The sequence below is a fragment of the Protopterus annectens genome, chromosome 3.part1 (genome assembly GCF_019279795.1).
Source record: "Protopterus annectens isolate FY-2018-M chromosome 3.part1, PAN1.0, whole genome shotgun sequence".
NCBI lineage: Eukaryota > Metazoa > Chordata > Ceratodontiformes > Protopteridae > Protopterus > Protopterus annectens.
In genome coordinates this window covers 1,587,679,509-1,587,697,539 of record NC_056732.1, presented here as the reverse complement: position 1 = coordinate 1,587,697,539, position 18,031 = coordinate 1,587,679,509, and the positions used below count along the sequence as shown (strand labels likewise).

Sequence of the window (18,031 nt, the reverse complement as noted above, 5' to 3'; positions counted from 1 at the left end):
TTTTATTATTTTCCCCCAATCCCATTTGCGCGCCGCTGCCCTATGCTTCAACGGATGTGATCGGTGGACATTTCATAAAAGTTGTATTTTGCACATTTGGCATTCTTTGCAATGCTAATGGCCTTCTACTTGGCCATTGGCATGCTTCCTCAATGCTATGCAGCCTTTATCTGGAGCTGTCATAGCTCTGTTTTGCAGTTTGCGGTACCGTACTTGGTTACTAACCGAGTACATTTCTGCATATTACGCTAGTCCTGCATGCCCTGATTCCTGCTTCCTGGATGGCAAATTTACCTCATTTGCATGGTTTTCACCTGCAAATGGGTTGATTTGCATACAGGGGCTGGGGACGTGCAGCACTAGTGCTACAGCGCTAGAGCATGTCAAACGTGCACGTACGTGGATCGCTCGGCTGCCATATTGGCAAATTTTCATCTTACACTAATCATGCACGCCGTGCAAGCTTTTGAGAATCTGGGGGTGTATCTTTCCTATTTCTATATAGTGTATCCAATTGCTGTTATTCTATGTTTCCATGTTGCTTAATAGTATTATGTGTATAAGGATGTACATAATGCCTTCAGTATTCCTTTCCTAAATCTGACCAGATGCCCACGTGTGATCCTGTCACTGCCTCACTGGACACTATGCCTATCATGTGTTTCCATTTAAGCCTATATTCCTTTTCCCAAATCAAAGCTGCATTACTTTACAGTATGCCTCCAAATCTGGAAGTCCCAAGCCACCCTGTCCCTTTTTCAGTATTCATTTTCCCATTACAGTCTCTCTTCTGTTATCCTCAAAAAACCTCTTTAATTTCCTTTTTATATTCTTCCATAGCTGAACTCTTGGATGGTACATATAAACCTGTCCTCCATAAAGAATTAACAGGATCAAAAGCATCTTACTCATCACCTTATTGCTGAAATTCATAAATAATTCTCATAGTCTTATTTTACTTATAATCTTTTAATTACGTCCCACATTTAGTTAGCTGTTTACTCAACATCCGATTGAGAAATTCCCAAGTATCACATCTTGTCGTGACCTCATAAAAGGGTAAGTTTTGCAACATCATGTGTTGAGGAATAATTCATTCCTATAGCCTTTGTTTTTTGCCTTATTTACTTTATATCCTGCCATACTAATAGCATATTCCAGACTATCAAATATCATTTTTATATCATGTTCTGATTTGGTAAAATATAATATCATGTCATCTGTAAAAAGGGCTTTTTTCTCATTGGTATTTCTCCATTTTATCCAATTACATTTAATATCTTATGTCTCTGGCTACTGGCTCTAAATACAAAGCAAAGTGTAATTGCAAAAATGTACACCCCTCCCTAATTCCTCTTGTAAGATTAAATGCTTTAGACAGCTCACCACCACACTTCACCATTGCTTGTGCTGCTCTGTAGATATTAAATAGTAATGTTGTCTATGCTTGTGCAATCCAAGTGCCTCAAAAAAAATCTCTTTATAAATTCCCACTTCATGCTGTAAAATGCTTTTTTGGCGTTCAAACCAATAACATTAGTATATTATTATTGTCCACTGCACCTTGTGAAGGGTGAGACTTACAGAGAAGGAAAATGTTATTGTTTGTGTTTCATTTCTAATGTTTTCTTAACGAGATAGATTGCTGAATGTTTTTTCAGTATGTGTCTTATGATTTACTCCCTGCCTAGTATTAGTAATTGCTGACAGGGAAGAAATGTAAAAAGATTTCTTCTGTGTAGAAAGTTCTGTTATAGAACTTGGAACTCATGTGTAATATTGAAAGTCATAAACAAGTAGTCAAAAGTCTTAGTTATCAAAATGAATGCTGTAGTGTTCATTTTTAATTGTTTAGTGGATGTTCTATGATTGTCAAGAATAATATTGCTTTTAATGTAAGAAAGTATAAAAATTCCATTGTTTGAAGAGACAGGACCTTGATTTCCTAGTAGTCCATGTATGTGATTCTCTTTGCAATATTGAAGATTGTTCTTCTCTGCTGGACTATGTCATATGAAAGTTGTTGGGTACTTTTAACAGTTTGGTGCTGTGTCTACTCAGATTTTCAAGCCATCTCTGTGCTGCTGCATTAGAAATTACCACTGGGCTCAAAAATAGACAGGTTTCTGTCAGACAAGTTTCTAGTATACCAATACACAATTTTACAAATCTCAGCAGAGTCTAAAGTCTCTACATAGGTTCATAGGTTCATAGGATGATAGTAGGCTATTGGCCCAGAGGCCCTTATAAGCCTAGCCAAGAACTTTGCCCAGGTTCCCTCAAAGTCAGCACCTGTTTCCCCTGTCCAGCAGGTACACAGGTGGGATCCCAGGAGTATATTTTCTGGTTCCCATCCAGTCATCCAGGTTCCTCTTAAAGAAGGCTAGAGAGGTACTCTGCTTGACTATTCCACAGATGGGGGAGTCTCTGGGGCACACATCTATCCTGCCAACAAGTTCTATTAATGTCACAGACCAGGTTAAGGCCTTGCATGCGGGTTGCACGAGTGGAGTTTATCTTATGGATATGCACCAACTCCATCAAGGCTGGGTCTGAAATGGCCTTGTATGCCAGACACAGGTCACCTCTGAGCAGTCTGTATGAGACTGAGTAGGGGGACAGGGCTTTTAGCCTATCTGTATAGATAGGTGTTTGAGACCCTGGATTTTCCTGGTCAGGAACCTCTGTGGTCTCTCCAACTGTTGCATGTGCTTGGCAAGGTACATGCCAAAGGGGTCATTGTACTCGATAATGGGTCTGATAAGGGAGGAGTACAGGGATGTTATGACCTCTTTGTTCCTGGATGACATACCCTTATTGATGAGGTGGGCCATGTAGATAGCCTTCCGTACAATGGAGGCAATGTGGTGGTCAAAAGTCAGGTTGCTATCAAGTCCCTCACAACTGACTGCATGCTTAGTACATTGTTATTAATGTGATAATTAGTGGGGATGACATTTTCTCCAAAGGGGATAATGATCCATTTCTTGGCATTCAGTTTGAGTCCATGTTTCTGGCACCAGTCATTAGTTTGGGCAAGGGCCTCTTGGAGGATGTTTACATCACTAGGAGAATTTAAGACAGTGCCCAGCTCGCCATCATCTGCAGACTTGGGCAGCCACAGACCACTGGTTTTGGCTTGCACCTCAGAAAAGTATATCCCAAACAGTAGAGGCCCCAAGACTGATCCTTTGGGTACACCACTTGTTACAGGTCTATTACTAGAGGTGGCTTCCCCTACTTTGATTGAGTTGGTTCTATCAGTGAGCAAATTAGCTACCCATCTGGTACATACGGGTTGATACCTAGCTGGGAGAGTTTATCTATTATGCCCAAGTGGGGAATAGTGTCAAAGGCTTTGACTAGGTCAGGGTAGTCAAGGTAAGCTTTATTAAAACTTTCTTCATTAGTTCTGATTGTATGTGAGTGGGAAAGTTGTACAAGTCTATTAAATTGGATGCATGTGTAATCACCCATACTAATGGTAGTGAGGTATTTCATTGTGTTCTAGTGGGGATTTAATCAATATATACAAGGGCAGGTTATCTTTGTCATAAGGACGAGTTTCATTGTGAGAAGATGGGCAAGAATAAAAGCTGTTGTACAGAAAGAGAATGAATCTACTGATGCATATTTACAACACAGAATAGATGCACTGAAAGCCTTCTCTGGACATTAAGAGCCTACGAAAGGTGCAGTAGCCAGTGGGTTGTTATTACCTATACCAGAACAGATTAAAAAGGTTTGTTTGAATTGGCAGAGCTTAGGCATTCATGAAAATGTAAATCAAGCATAATATGTAGCAGATAACGTACTTAGGGACAAAAGCAAAAAAATAGTGGATATCCAGCTCTAACAGCTGAATACCAATTCTCAAAGGCAGGGAAGGGGAAGAAGAAATCGAGGAGGAAAAGATTTATTCAGATTTTTTCAGCACCCTCCAGGACAGTACCAGCAAAGTTATTATTCCCCTGGTTTATGACCATCACTGCAAGGTGCACCCACATTTAAATGCTTGTTTTAATTGTAGTCATATTGGACACTGACAAAATGAATGCCCATTATCTGGAAAATAAGCAAGTTTGCCAAATGTTCAAATATCACAGCAATCTGAAAGAAACCCTGTTATATAGAACACTGCTTGGTAGCCACCAGTGTGGCAGCAAACTTCATGACCAAGAACCACAGTAATTTCCCTTGGGGCAATTGTCTAGGATGGTCCTTTTGTCAATATTAAAGTGCAAAATACACCTGTTCTCTTTCTTGCCAATGTAAGAGCTACTAGAGCTATGATAACTTTGAAAAACACTGAACAACTTCCACTTTTCTAAACATACCATTCAGGGTGTAGGCATGCCTGGAATTCATTTAGACTATCCAGAAACTAACCCTGCTCTTATTCAAACTGGTCCCCTAAAACATCAGTGTGCTTTCATTGCAGGAAACCCAGCCCCTTTAGAACTGTTAGGTAGAGATTTACTGTGTAAACCTAGATGTACTGTTATTATACACCTGATGGTGTATTTCAAGATATTCCTAATGAATATTTAAGATTATATTCAAGCACTACCTGTACAGATGAAGATTCCCTTTTGCCATTATAACATCAAAGCAAAATGAAAATGCTGGTATTGAGTAATTAAAATTAATCTCTCCGCAGCTCTGGACTACCCATAAAAATGAGATACGGTGTATGAAGGACACAGAACCTGTGTGTATAAAATTAAAATCCTCTGAGCATCTGCTTATGGTAGTTCAGTATCTTTTGTCAGTAGAAGCAGAGAAAGTAATCAAATGTGTTATTTATGCCTGGTATTGTCCCAACTCACAGTCCTAGTAACATTACTGTTTTCCCATTCAATAAACCTGAAAAAGGTACATACAGGTTTGTACAAGATTTACATGCAGTGAATGCAGTAGTGGTACCAACATTTTCAGTTGTTCCTAATCCTTTAGTAAGTTATATTCCTTCAAATACTACAACCTTCTCAGTGCTACATATTTCATCCACTTTCATTTCAATCCCACTGCATCCAGATAGCCAATATCTCTTTGTTTTTACTAAAAGAGGACAGCACACTTAGACTAGATTTCTGCAAGGGTATGTATAATCTCCCACTCTTTTCTCTAGAGAAATAAAGAAACAACCAGACAAAGATTAAGTTTTCTTGTGGGTCTACTTTGACTCATTACAAAGATTATCTGCTTCTTACTTCAAAAACCCTGCATGACTATAAACAAGACATGATAGAAGAATTGGGCTTCAAGGTTAATACAGACAAATTGCAGTTGTAGAAACTGCAGGTTTAATATTTGGAACATCTTATTTCAGAAGGTGCTAGACAGATTTGGCCATCATGTATTGGTGTGATCCAAACTGTACCATACCCTGCTATATTAAAACAATAGCATTATCTTTTAGGATTAAGAGGTTACTATCAACAATGGATTATTAACTACGCAGAAGTAGTGAACCCCCTGTTAGAATTATCAACGAAAGAAACCCCTGAACATTTACCCTGGAAGGATTATCATGAACAATCTTCTGTACAATTGAAAACATTACTTGTAAAGCCTCCTGCACCTGGGTTGCCAGAATACTCTAAGAGATTTTTCTTATTTTGTACTGAAAGGAATAAAGTGGTTTTAGGATTATTAGCACAACAAAGAAATTATTGTTTCCCCCACTGTCTTAGGTGGTGGTGCCCTTGGTAGATATTATGGCAGCACTGACTCTTGGGCACGAGACTTATGTGGCAGTTCCACATTCTGTAGATGCTTGTTATTGTAGACTAAAATTCAATATTTATGTGCAGTACGACTGTCTAAGTATGAATTTTCATTACTTAACAACCCTTCTTCACAGATTGTTTGATGTCCATCATTTAATCCTGCTTCTTTAATCCCTACAGTGGACAAAGGAGAACATTGTGATTTGGGTAGTTGTTGCTAACACTGTGCTTCCTCCTAGATTCGATCTGAAAGATGTTTATTTGCAGAATCCAGATCTAATTCTTTTAATGGATGGCACCTGTGTTCAAAAGAGTTGATGATGAACTCGTAGCAGGCTTTTGTGTTTACACACAAGAAATAACTTTATTTATTGTACAATTAAATGGAAATGTGTCTGTTCATGTACCTAAACTTGTAGCCATTACTAAAGCCTGTAAGACTGGCATAGATGAGTCACTAACAATTTTTACAGATTCTCACTCATTTGTAACAAAGAGTAACACATTTGCAGATATAGTGGTAAGACAGGCTGCATTATTTTCTCCAGTTCAGACTATATTCTTACAGCAAATGGATAAAACTAACACTTTTTGTTCACAGCAGTTATTGCCTGCTGAAGATCAGATACAGGACTCTGAGAGAAGGAGGTGGGTAATAGGTGGCTACAGTCACTCTCCAGACTTTTTGTGGCACCATCCAGATGGTTAACTAGTACTCCCACACAATTTCTTAAATCAGTTGGTAAAAGCCTACCATCTGCCTTTTCATTTGGGCAAAAATGCATTAATAAAATAGACTTCCACCAGTTGGCATGGCCCTCATATCTCAGAAGTCATTCAACATATTGTAAATGCATATGTAACTTGCTTGGTACATAATGTGTCTAAATGAGTGCCTGCTCCTGTTCCATCATTGGAAAAAGCCTTGGGAACCATTTTGTTTCTTGCAAGTGGGACTTCTTTGAACTTCCTCGAGTGTAGAAATGTTGCTATTTATTAGTTGCGATTGACATTTTCTCTGAATAGGTAGAAGCATATCCATGTGTAAAGAATAATACACACACAGTAGCAAAGAAATTTTTGACTGAATTAATTCCCAGATTTGGTGTTCCCTGTTACATCTATTTGGACCAGAGCACTCGTTTTACTAGCCAAGTGATGCAGCAACTTTGAAAGATTTTGAATGTTAAATTGCAATTTCATTTCTCTATATACCACAGGTTTCAGGGATATTGGAAATAGCCAATCAGACATTCAAATAAGATTAGCTAATGTTTGTGAGGAGACTGGTCTCAAATAGCCAGAAGCATTTTCTTAAGTTTTATCTAGTGTTAGAAGTACTGTTAGTACTACTAAAACATTATCTCTTCATGAAATCCTCATGGGCAGACTTATCAGAATGCTTACTAACCCTCTCTTAAATAACTTAGAATTGCAAGATATTGACAAATCCATGCTTTGATATTGCATATCTTTTTGTTCTATTTTGCAGAAATACAATAGTGTCGTTCTGCATGCAGTCCAATGACCCACACAGCAGGACCATCATGACCTGCAACCCAGTGACATTGTCTACATTAAAGTACATTCCTGAAGAAGTTCAGTTTGCCCCAGATGGAAAGGATCATACTTGGTTTTGCTCACAACTATTACTACCATCTGTTGTGAGGGCCTCCCCACCGGGATACATGTGTTGCACGTAAAAAAAAAAACTCCCTTGTGATGAGTGCAGCCAAGATTCCATTGATGTCAGACCACATCAGAACCTATCACCAGCAGAACTAGATGAAAAAACTGGAAGATAATTGTATCTGGAAGTATCAGCCAGTGATGTTCTGTCATCCAAACCAAATTTAGAACCAACTGTGAATTGATGGCCATCCAACTTGATTCCACATCCACCATCCAGATCACACCCGGAATTGAAAACAGTTAAGTTACCCCTTTCACCAGATCAGAAAGTTATATCACATGATTCTGCTACCTCATGCTGGTCTGACTTAAACTCCAATGATTCTTCTTCAACATCAACAACATTTTTCCTTGCTTCTGAATCCAACATCAGAGATCATCATGGCTTTTGCATACCAAAATAGACATTGCCTTAGCCAGACAATGTTTTCTTTCCAAATCATCTACATTTAAATCCATTGGTAGAAGACTATTTGGTGATTGCTTTCCTATGAACTATGGATAATCAACCCAAAGTACATGCTTAGTTTCTTTAAAACCCTCTCCAGCCCCAACATGATTGTTTTTCCTATAGACCTTTCATAGGAACAGTTACTGTGATTTTAATCATTATTCTATTTCATTTGCTTTTGCCATCTGGAAACATATGTGTGTCATTGTCTGTGACCATTGGAACTGCATGTACTGAATCAGATCAGTTCTTAATAGGCATTCCCCCTTTGCTAAAAATAGGGATAAGTGTTTGGTTACAGTTGAATCGAGAACACCTGAATGGCATCCTAGATTTAATACTTTTTTTTCTACTGCCTTGCATGCTTATTATGTACAGACCCTCAAAGTTAGCAACTGCTCGGCCTGTGAACATATTCTTACTACACATGATAGGGCTAGTCCACTGGATTCCTATACTAGTGACTGATTCAGAGCTTCATATAGCATTTTATCTTATTTTACTTCCAAAAAAATGGAAGAGTAAATGTTTTTCTATCCACTTTTCAGTAATGCCACTTTAACTATCAACAACTGTTAAAATACATATTTGCTAACACAAAAACTGATCACTTGTTGGAATTAATGCTTGCAATTTCACATGGAAAATTTATGATAGGGATGAAGGACAGAGCATGACAACATTACATGAATATTAGTACATTTTTGGAAATCAAGCTTATCCCCAGTTGTTGCTATATAGGTTGTTTATCACAGCTCTATGACATGCAGCTGTTTTACCTGAAGGAAAGATCTGTAATGCTCACTACAAGAGAGACACTAAAAACATTTCTAACCCAGATGGAAAGATAAATGCTTCATGGGTTTATCATAACACTGTACAAAAAACTGCTTTAAAAGGGTTTTGCCACATGGATCATGGTGATGGGATCTATATGGAGCAAGCATTGTACCTGCTTATGGAGCAGTGAATTCTATCTGGAAGCTTACAAACCTGTCTAAGCTCTTGGAAATGTTGAGTAATTCTATATTTCAGTCTATTAATCTGATTACCCAATAACTGTCTGCAGTGCACACTGTGGTGCTACAAAACTGCATGGCACTTGACTTTACCCTTGCCTCTAAAGGGGGTATGCATGCATTCATACAGAAAAAGTGTTGCTCTTTTATAACTAACACTTGTGCCATTCATAGTCAGCTAGAAATAATTCAGAAAGCCACTAAACTATCACATTCCAAAAAAGTTTACATTTCCCAGAGGACATGGTTAACCAACCTTTTCTTCAGATGGGGAGGAGGAATCTTAAACATTTTTCATGTTTATTGCTATTATAATCTCATTCTTAGGTCTTATTACTTTTATTGTAAAAGTGTGCATTTTAAAATTATTAGAATCCAGAAAAAATGTCAACCTGTAAATGCACAAAAATGAATCACCACCACTGACCACAATTGATAAGAATCACAGCACAGTAGAAGATAAAGTATTGCAAGATTTTACTAAAATATATGAAAATATATACAACAGATTGGGGGAATGTGAAAATAGATATAATGGAGGCTGTTACTGAAGATTATTTACAGACTCATCAAGATATTGACATATTTTTATTTATTTATTTATTTTACATTTGTTAACTGGGAAAGTCCACTGGACACATGTCCTTTTTCAGTGGAGGCCTGAGAAGAAAAGCTCCACAACTAAATAACAGTAAGAATGAATACAGTAGATAATATACAAGAACAGCTATGAAAAACACAATGTATAAGACAGTATATAAAAATAAGTTGACATTAACAGAGTAAGAAAACATAATTAAGTAGATACATACAAAACTTGGTTTGCCCATGTCAGTTATGCTTCAGCCTACATATAGAACATAATTAAGTAGATACATACAGAAAATATTGCCTACTGCTTAGATGTCTAGTCTGGTTAAGTAGTACATGCAGGATATAGCCCTATGTGCAAACAATAGATGTTAAGTACTATTTGCAGTGTATAGCAGAACTGAAGCTTGAAGTGGGCCAAAACTGCAGATTGAAGCTAGCCTGGCCTAGTACAGGAACAGAGCCATCTGGAAGTATAGTGAGTTCTTAGAGTCTTTTTAAACTGTGTTAGTGGTAAGATAGAAGTTATGTGTGTAGGTTAGGAGTTCCATAGCTTTGCTACATAGTTAGAGAAGAGTGATTCACCTGCTGTATTGAGGGGTTTGGCTACCACAAGAAGGATTTTATTGCTTGAGCCCAGAGTCCTTTTATTTGAGTATGGTTGTAGTAAGGTTTGTACTGAAGGGATTTTCTCAGGGTGATGCAGGATTTTATGAGCTAGCATGAGTTGATTACATTGCAAGAGTTGGGGAAATTCTAGCCAGTTAAGCTGTTTTAATGCTAGACAGTGGTGTGACCTATAAGGGGAGTTAGTAGCAAACCTGGTGATGTTGTTATAGCAATATTCTAGTTTTGCTAAATCAGACATTTTGAGATTGGTGAATATAGGGAAGGTGTACAGTAGGGTAGAAAGGAGGTGTGTATGTGATATGGTGGCTTTTGAGTGTTTGGTGAGATAATGTTTGTTTCTATATAGTGTTCTCAGTTTCTTATGTGCTTTTTTAATAGTGTGGGTAATGTGAACATCAAATCTCAAATTATTATCAATCTCAACACCAAGTAGTTTTGTATGAGCTAGGGGGGAAATTATAGTTTTGTTACTGGATGTGATATTAAAGGTGGGGTCTAAGGAGCTGGATCTGGTTGGTTTAAAAAGAAGCAGCTTTCTTTTGTTAGGATTCAAAATAAGTTGGATATTAGATAGGAATCCTTTGACTGCTAAAAAGGATAGTTGAATAAGTGATTGGAGTTCTTGTAGGGAAGAAGCTGAACAGATTAGAGTAGAATCATTTGCATATTGTATGACAGATACATGAGGAAGGGAAGAGTGGAGGTTGTTAGTATACAGAGAGAAACATAATGGGCCTAGAATGGAGCCTTGTGGCACACCGAGAGTGACTAGGAGCAGTGGAGAGAATGCATGCTTCCACAGCACTAATTGTTGGTGGCTGGAAAGGCAGATTTAGAACCAGGCTAAGGAGGAGTCACTAAGTCATATAGAGGAGAGAGTTTTGATGAGTATGCTGTGTCTAACCATGTCAAAAGCTTTAGACAGGTCTAGGAAGGTGGCTGACACAAATCTGCCATTATTTCTGTGGTAATCAACTGTGTTTGTGAAGGACATAAGAGCTGTGGTGGTACTGTGGGGGTGAAAGCCATATTGAGTAGCTGATTGGAGTTTATTTGTGTGCAAGTAGTCCATAATTTGGGTGTGTATACATCTCTCTAGGATTTTGGCTAAGGGGGGGTAAGATAGCTATTGTACGATAGTTTGCTAGTTCTGTGAAATTCCCTCTTTTATGAAGCGGTATTATATGTGATATTTTCCATATTTCGGGGACAAGGGCTTCTGACAGGGATCTGTTAATAAGAATAGATATAGGGTAGGCAATGGCATAGGCTGCTATTTATAGGAATTCTGCTGGCAAGTTGTCAGATGCTAGTGTTGTGGGCTTGAGTTTTTTTAGGTATTTCTAATCCTGTCAGTAGGGATGGGCTGGAAGTGGAATAAGTTGTTATTGTGAGGAGATGTATAGGTTTGTGTAGGAGGGTTGTTAGAGATGTTTTGTTGATTGGATAGGGCTAGAACCATGTTAGTGAAGAATTTGTTGAATTGTGTGGCAATGGTTTCTGTTGTGTTTTCAGTGGTAGGGGAGGGGGTACTACTTTTACCTGATGAGAGTATTTTGTCAATGGCTGCCCAGAACTTTTGGAGATTATGCTGATGCTTTATTTGTAGATTTTGGGAGTAGTTAGCTTTGTCATGTTTTACCAGTTTTTTAACTTTATTCCTGAGCTCCAGGTAGGTTTTTTTGGTGGCTTTGGATCTGATTTTGTAGCAATGGTTCCAGGCTGTATCCCTGGTTTTGAGGAGGGCTCTGGTCTCCTTAGTTAATGGCATAGGCTGCTATTTATAGGAATTCTGCTGGCAAGTTGTCAGATGCTAGTGTTGTGGGCTTGAGCTTTTTTAGGTATTTCTAATCCTGTCAGTAGGGATGGGCTGGAAGTGGAATAAGTTGTTATTGTGAGGAGATGTATAGGTTTGTGTAGGAGGGTTGTTAGAGATGTTTTGTTGATTGGATAGGGCTAGAACCATGTTAGTGAAGAATTTGTTGAATTGTGTGGCAATGGTTTCTGTTGTGTTTTCAGTGGTAGGGGAGGGGGTACTACTTTTACCTGATGAGAGTATTTTGTCAATGGCTGCCCAGAACTTTTGGAGATTATGCTGATGCTTTATTTGTAGATTTTGGGAGTAGTTAGCTTTGTCATGTTTTACCAGTTTTTTAACTTTATTCCTGAGCTCCAGGTAGGTCTTTTTGGTGGCTTTGGATCTGATTTTGTAGCAATGGTTCCAGGCTTTATCCCTGGTTTTGAGGAGGGCTCTGGTCTCCTTAGTTAGCCAAGGAGCAGTGTTAGCTTTGATTCTGATGGTTCTGGGTGGGGCATGTAGGTTCAGGATATTTAGAAAGGTGGAATTAAAATATTTGATGGCTTCATTAAGGTCAAGGTGTTTTGATTGTGTCCAGTTACAATGTTTTAGATCTGTGATGAGGTTGTTGGGGTCAAGATTATTTTTATTTCTAATTATTTGGTAGACAGTTCCTTTAATGTGGTGGAAATGCTGTCTAGGGAGGAAATTTGTTAGATGGTCACTTAGGTCATCAGGCAGGCAACCTGTATGAGAGGGGAGGACTGGTCTGTTTGTTAGTATCCAGTCAAAGATCAATTCCCTGTTAGTTGTTTTGTCTAATCCGGTTGGAGTTTAGATAGTTTGTATAAATCCATGAAGGTTAATATGATTTGTGGGGGCATATGAGTTGCATGTTAGCCAATCAATGTTAAAGTCTCCTAGGATGAATGTTTCCTGCTGGAGTGTGGTGGAAGACCAGTGGACTAGGTCCTTGAGAGTGTCTATATTGTTACCAGGTGGTATATAGCACCCAATTATATTTATTAGTTTGTTTATATTGAGTTTTAGTTGGGCAAAGAGTGTTTCTGCTTTGTCTAGGTTGGGGTGTTTTATATGTAATTTCTCTACTGTTATGTGATTTTTGTATAATATGGCAATACCTCTGCCTTTCTTGTTAGTTCTATCTTTTCTTAGAATATTATAACCTGGTGGGATAATTTCATTATCTGTGATATGGGGCTTGAGCCAAGTCTCTGTTATAACAGCTATATCTGGGGTGTATAATGACAGACAAGCATGGAGGTTGTAAATTATATTGGAGATGCTTCTTATGTTGATGTTAAATAAGAGTATGTCAGTAAATTTTCCGGGGTGATGTAGTAAGTTAATGGAGTGGTTGGGAATTTGGGAAGTGGGGGTGCTTAAAGAAGTTGCTGGTCCAGGGTTTGGATGGATGTCACCACAACACATTAGTTTGGAGGCTATATGGACAATAGTCTGTAGTATTTTTCTTATGTCTCTGTCATATTGATGGGAAAGTGTGGATGTGTAGTGATAAGGTAGTATTAAAAAGGGAGCATAATCAGTGGGACAGGAATTAAAAATAGCAGGGGAGATAGGTAAGTTGTATAGGTTAGTGTAGATAGTTTTAGGAGCTGTGGAGTAGAAGGGAGGAGTTTCTTGTAGATTGGTGTGGTATGAGGTCAGCAGGGAGAGTGATAATAGAGTGATTAGAAAAGCTGTGTGTAGTAGTAGCATGTTGTGGTAATTTAGAATGGAGTATAGTGTATGCTGTATAGTTAGGGGAGTGAGAATAGGTAGATAGAAGTGTGCTGGACAAGTAGGAGTTAAGGAGGATTTTGGGTGTGGATAGGAGAGGAAATGAGAAAAATGTAATGTAGTCAGTATGATAATTGGAGGGTGGTTGTTGGTAGTCAGATGATGAAGTCCTGTGTTTGAGATTGGTTAGTATAGTTTGGTGGGTGTGGCTAGTGCTAAATAAGAATAGGGATAGTGGGGGGGGTGGGAATTAGGGGTAGGGTAGGGGATCAGAGTGAGCCTGAGTGGACCTGTATGATGCACTGGAATGGGTCACTTGAGGCCGGTATAGATGTAATAAATTCAACATGGGGTGGGCAGTTATAGCAACACCAAGTGGGGTGCTATTCAATGTGCTCTGAGGTCAGAACACAAGTACAGACTAATGGTGGTCTGAGTGCAGAATAAAATGTACTCTTGGGATAGCTTAATAGCATAAAGCAGAGTTTGGGGGCAGCGATGTTTATAAAGCAGATATATTGGTACTGGAGCACCTGCATTCTATGTGCATGCCTAAGCAGATCCAAGAGTTAGGTTTAAAGGATCTACTGTACAGGTGAGCTAATGAATTTAATTTTAAACACAACCACAGCTTTTCTATCAGGGTACATACAATAAATTTGCAGGGCAAGCAGAGTAGTCACTGCGATGCAGGGAATACCTGAAGGTTCCACTTGTATCTCAACTGGTTGAGAGTTGGTTCAGTAAGAGTAGCCGACTAGCTGAAAAAAGAAAAGGACAAATAAGTTTAGGATACACTTAAGACTGGTAGACAGCAGGGGATGGGGATGGGAGTGTGAGGGGCCTGCATGTTGAGGAAGATGAGTGATTGTGTGAGATATAATGTGACAGAGGGTGAGAGGGGGTGAATAATGAGAAAGGAAGCAGTGCGGTGCAATATGGAGTTTACTCCTGTAAGGCTGTAGTTGTTACAATTAATAATACATATACAGTACATACTGCTACTACAACTGTCTGTTAGGATACAGTACTCAAAAATAACTACAATAAATATAGTCAGTAATGATTGAGGGAAGGATAACTAAGTAAGTTTCTACAGGAGAAATAATGAAAAAATACTTATTTAACACCAGGTACTAGTCAGGGGTAACAGCAGTTACTGGAAAGGCCACGTGCATCAGCTTACACTGTCAATCTGTACTGTAGTAGCTTAAACAGTAATACCATTGTCAAACAAAGTAGTGGCTCAGGACGTAAGCAGGCCAGGTTGACCATGTGTGCGGAATTTGAAAAATGCTATTAATTAAATGCAGTCGGGCCGGGTTGACCATGTGCATGGAATATGAAAACTGCAATTAATTAACTGCAGTTATTCAGCTAAGAGAAACCATTAAGCATGCAGTAAACAGTAACTTTGTACTCAGTGGTTATTCTCTTAGCAAATTCTCCCCCTGAGCAATATGTAACTGTAACTTTTAACTATAAGGCAAAGCATTAAAAGGGGTTTAACAGCTTTGTTTCCTGGAGGAGAATGCCATATCTTTGAATTATTCCAAAACAAAGAAGTTGCTGCACTCTTATCTAATGATCCTTTTCCACGCATTCTACTACTAGTCAAATAATCCAAATTTAATCAACAGCATTAAGTAACCAAATAACCACCAAAAGTAGAAAACAGTATGAAAACCACTACAAAAACACTAGTAGAATCGTTGTAAAACCAGTTAATGTACATTAAAGTAGGAATACATAGTGCAACACTGTTTCAATTAAATGCTACAGTGGAATATTTAGGCTAGTTACACTAACATTAAAGTACAAAACACATCGCACAACACTATTTCAGGTAGATTGATACAGTTCATTAGTTAGACTTGCCTGGCATGCACACACGATGTAGGGGGCTTCAATATTTTTATTGCTAATAAGGCTATATTTTTCAAATGACTGTGTAAAGAGTGTTCATGTCTTGGACAGAAAGAAACAGCATCTGAAAAATATTTGATAGCAAGTGAAAAAGTCTTCATTCATGTGAATATTTTTAATCATTGTCCAGTCAAAGAAAAACATTATGGTTTGGATGATGCTTTACAGCATCAGATGGGGGATTGTGAAGGCTGAAATGTGCAGTGAAGGAAAAATGTTAGTGAGTGTATTTTATTTCCAATATGCTTTCATAACAAGATGAGTTTCTGAATGCTTTTCAATATGTATCTGATGATTTACTTCCTGCCTAATATTAGTAATTGCTGATAGAGAAGAAATGTAAACAGATTTGCTGTCTGTAGAACGTAATAAACCAGTAGTCAGGAGATCTTAGCAAAATTAATGCTGTAGTGTTCATTTTTAATTGGTCGTTTTTGTCCTATGATTGTGCTGCTTTTAATGAAAGAAAGTATAAAATTTCATTATTCTATAGTTCGAGGCAACAGGACCTTGATTTCCTAGTCTCCCATGTATGTGTTTCTCTTTGCAATAAAGGAAGTGCTGTGTGAAAGTTATTGGGCACCTTAACAATCCTTATGAATCATAAGGGTTCTGTTAATGTTGTAAAATGTTTGCCTACCTTCTATAAACCTACACTGATCCATGTCTGTTATTCTTGGCTGTATCCTTACCATTCTTGTTACTAAAATTCTCAAAAATACTTTGTAGTCATAATCTGAAATCAAAATAAGACTAAGTGAATCGGGATCAAGAGGATCTTTCCCCTCCTTTGGTATAACTACCGCTATTGTTTCTTTCCAAGTCAAGGCACATCACAACTTAATAAAACATTGCTAAAAAAACTATCCAGAATTATGTTTCCTTTTCCTTCTTTTTCCACATTTCTATTGGAATTCGGTCCCTTACACTGGGTTTCCCTGTATCCTGGTTTCTCACTGCATCTTTGATTTCAGTTTCCTTTATTTTTTACATTAACGCTCCTGTTTATGCTCCTATTAACCATAGAAGTTGTAATTGTTTCAGATATGTCACCATTTCATGTGTGTTATTCTCAACCTGCATGTCTTGTCTACATAGTGTACTCAAATCATGTATCATTACATTCACATTTTCCCTGGGTCCACTTCTACCCTACAGCTCTCATAATTCCTGATTTTAGTGATCAACCTTTTATTGCCTCAAACATTGAGCCAACAATTTGGCTGTTCCAGGGTTATTGTTAAAAATAATTGTTTTAAAGCCATTACTATGCTCATTTGTATTTTATAAATTCTCTTGCACAAACATTCTAGCTTATTCAATTATCTTCAACCTATTGTATTCCACTTAGTCTTTTTGCTTCTGTTAATCCGTTAATTTTAAGCCCTCTAAATCCATGCTGTGAATATAATTCATATCTCATTTTCTTTCATTCTGACCACATTTCTAATATTCAGTTTACAACTATCCTACTCATTTGCAAGCTCTTTACTGCTGAAATACAATTATAATACAATTTCGCAAAAAGTTTGATCTAGCTGATCATTAAATGGCATATTTTGCAAAATACTAGAAAATGTTACATGTCTGTCACAATTCACTTTTTTACTTGCTTATAAAAACAACTTACACAAGTGCATGGTCTGACATGGTTACTGGATGTGTCTTCATGGTTAGCATCATTTTGCTGTATTCTTTCAATATGTATCATTTAGCTAATCTTGCCCAGTAACTACATTTTATTGAAAGTGTGGAGATTCCACTTAATTCTGCCTTAGGTTCATTGCAACAATGAGTAGAAATCCATACATATATCTAAGTATCTGCCCTCAACTTGCATTCTGTAATATACTGGCCCTCCATAGATGTCTCCCTTCTTTCCTATAGTGTTCCAGTCTTCAGCCACATCCATACATATTTGATGAAAGTCTAGTAAGATAATTTGTAACATAGTAAAGCTTATTTTTGTAACCTGTTTTTTTCACTATTGTGTCACTCTGTATGTTTTTTATGCAATATTGAACCAAATTAACATGATATTTTTTTCATTAAAACAACATGCAATTCCCTACCTAATAAAAAAAAAATAAACAACATATTCATGATATACATATTTTTTCTCAAGGCAATAGAGCTTAAAGTTCTGTAAAAACAACAGTGTAAATGTTCTTCTAGTATTTTCTAATCAGACTCAAATATTAATTCATTGCTTTGGACTAGAGAACACATTATAAATCAATCTGAAAATCTCCTATTTTGAAGCCTTATAACACGTGATTTTAGCCCAACAACATGCAATATGAAATAGTTATTTTCTCACTAGTGCTTACTATTTCCACTGGTTTTAAAATATCTTCTAGTGTGTATTTTACATTGACGTTACACCAAATATCATTGCCCCTACAGTTGTACCTTTTCTGAGGGTGTGTCA

General features: G+C 37.6%; 1 protein-coding gene across 1 annotated transcript in view; it reads right to left on the bottom strand.

Moving 5' to 3' along the window:
- Positions 1 to 18,031, bottom strand: part of LOC122797819 (vomeronasal type-2 receptor 26-like) — a 284,632-nt gene that overhangs the window by 253,899 nt on the left and 12,702 nt on the right. Inside the window, exon 2 of the mRNA XM_044066342.1 lies at positions 4,830 to 4,866. Coding sequence (XP_043922277.1) covers positions 4,830 to 4,866 — 37 coding nt within the window. The remainder of the gene's footprint in view (positions 1 to 4,829; positions 4,867 to 18,031) is intronic.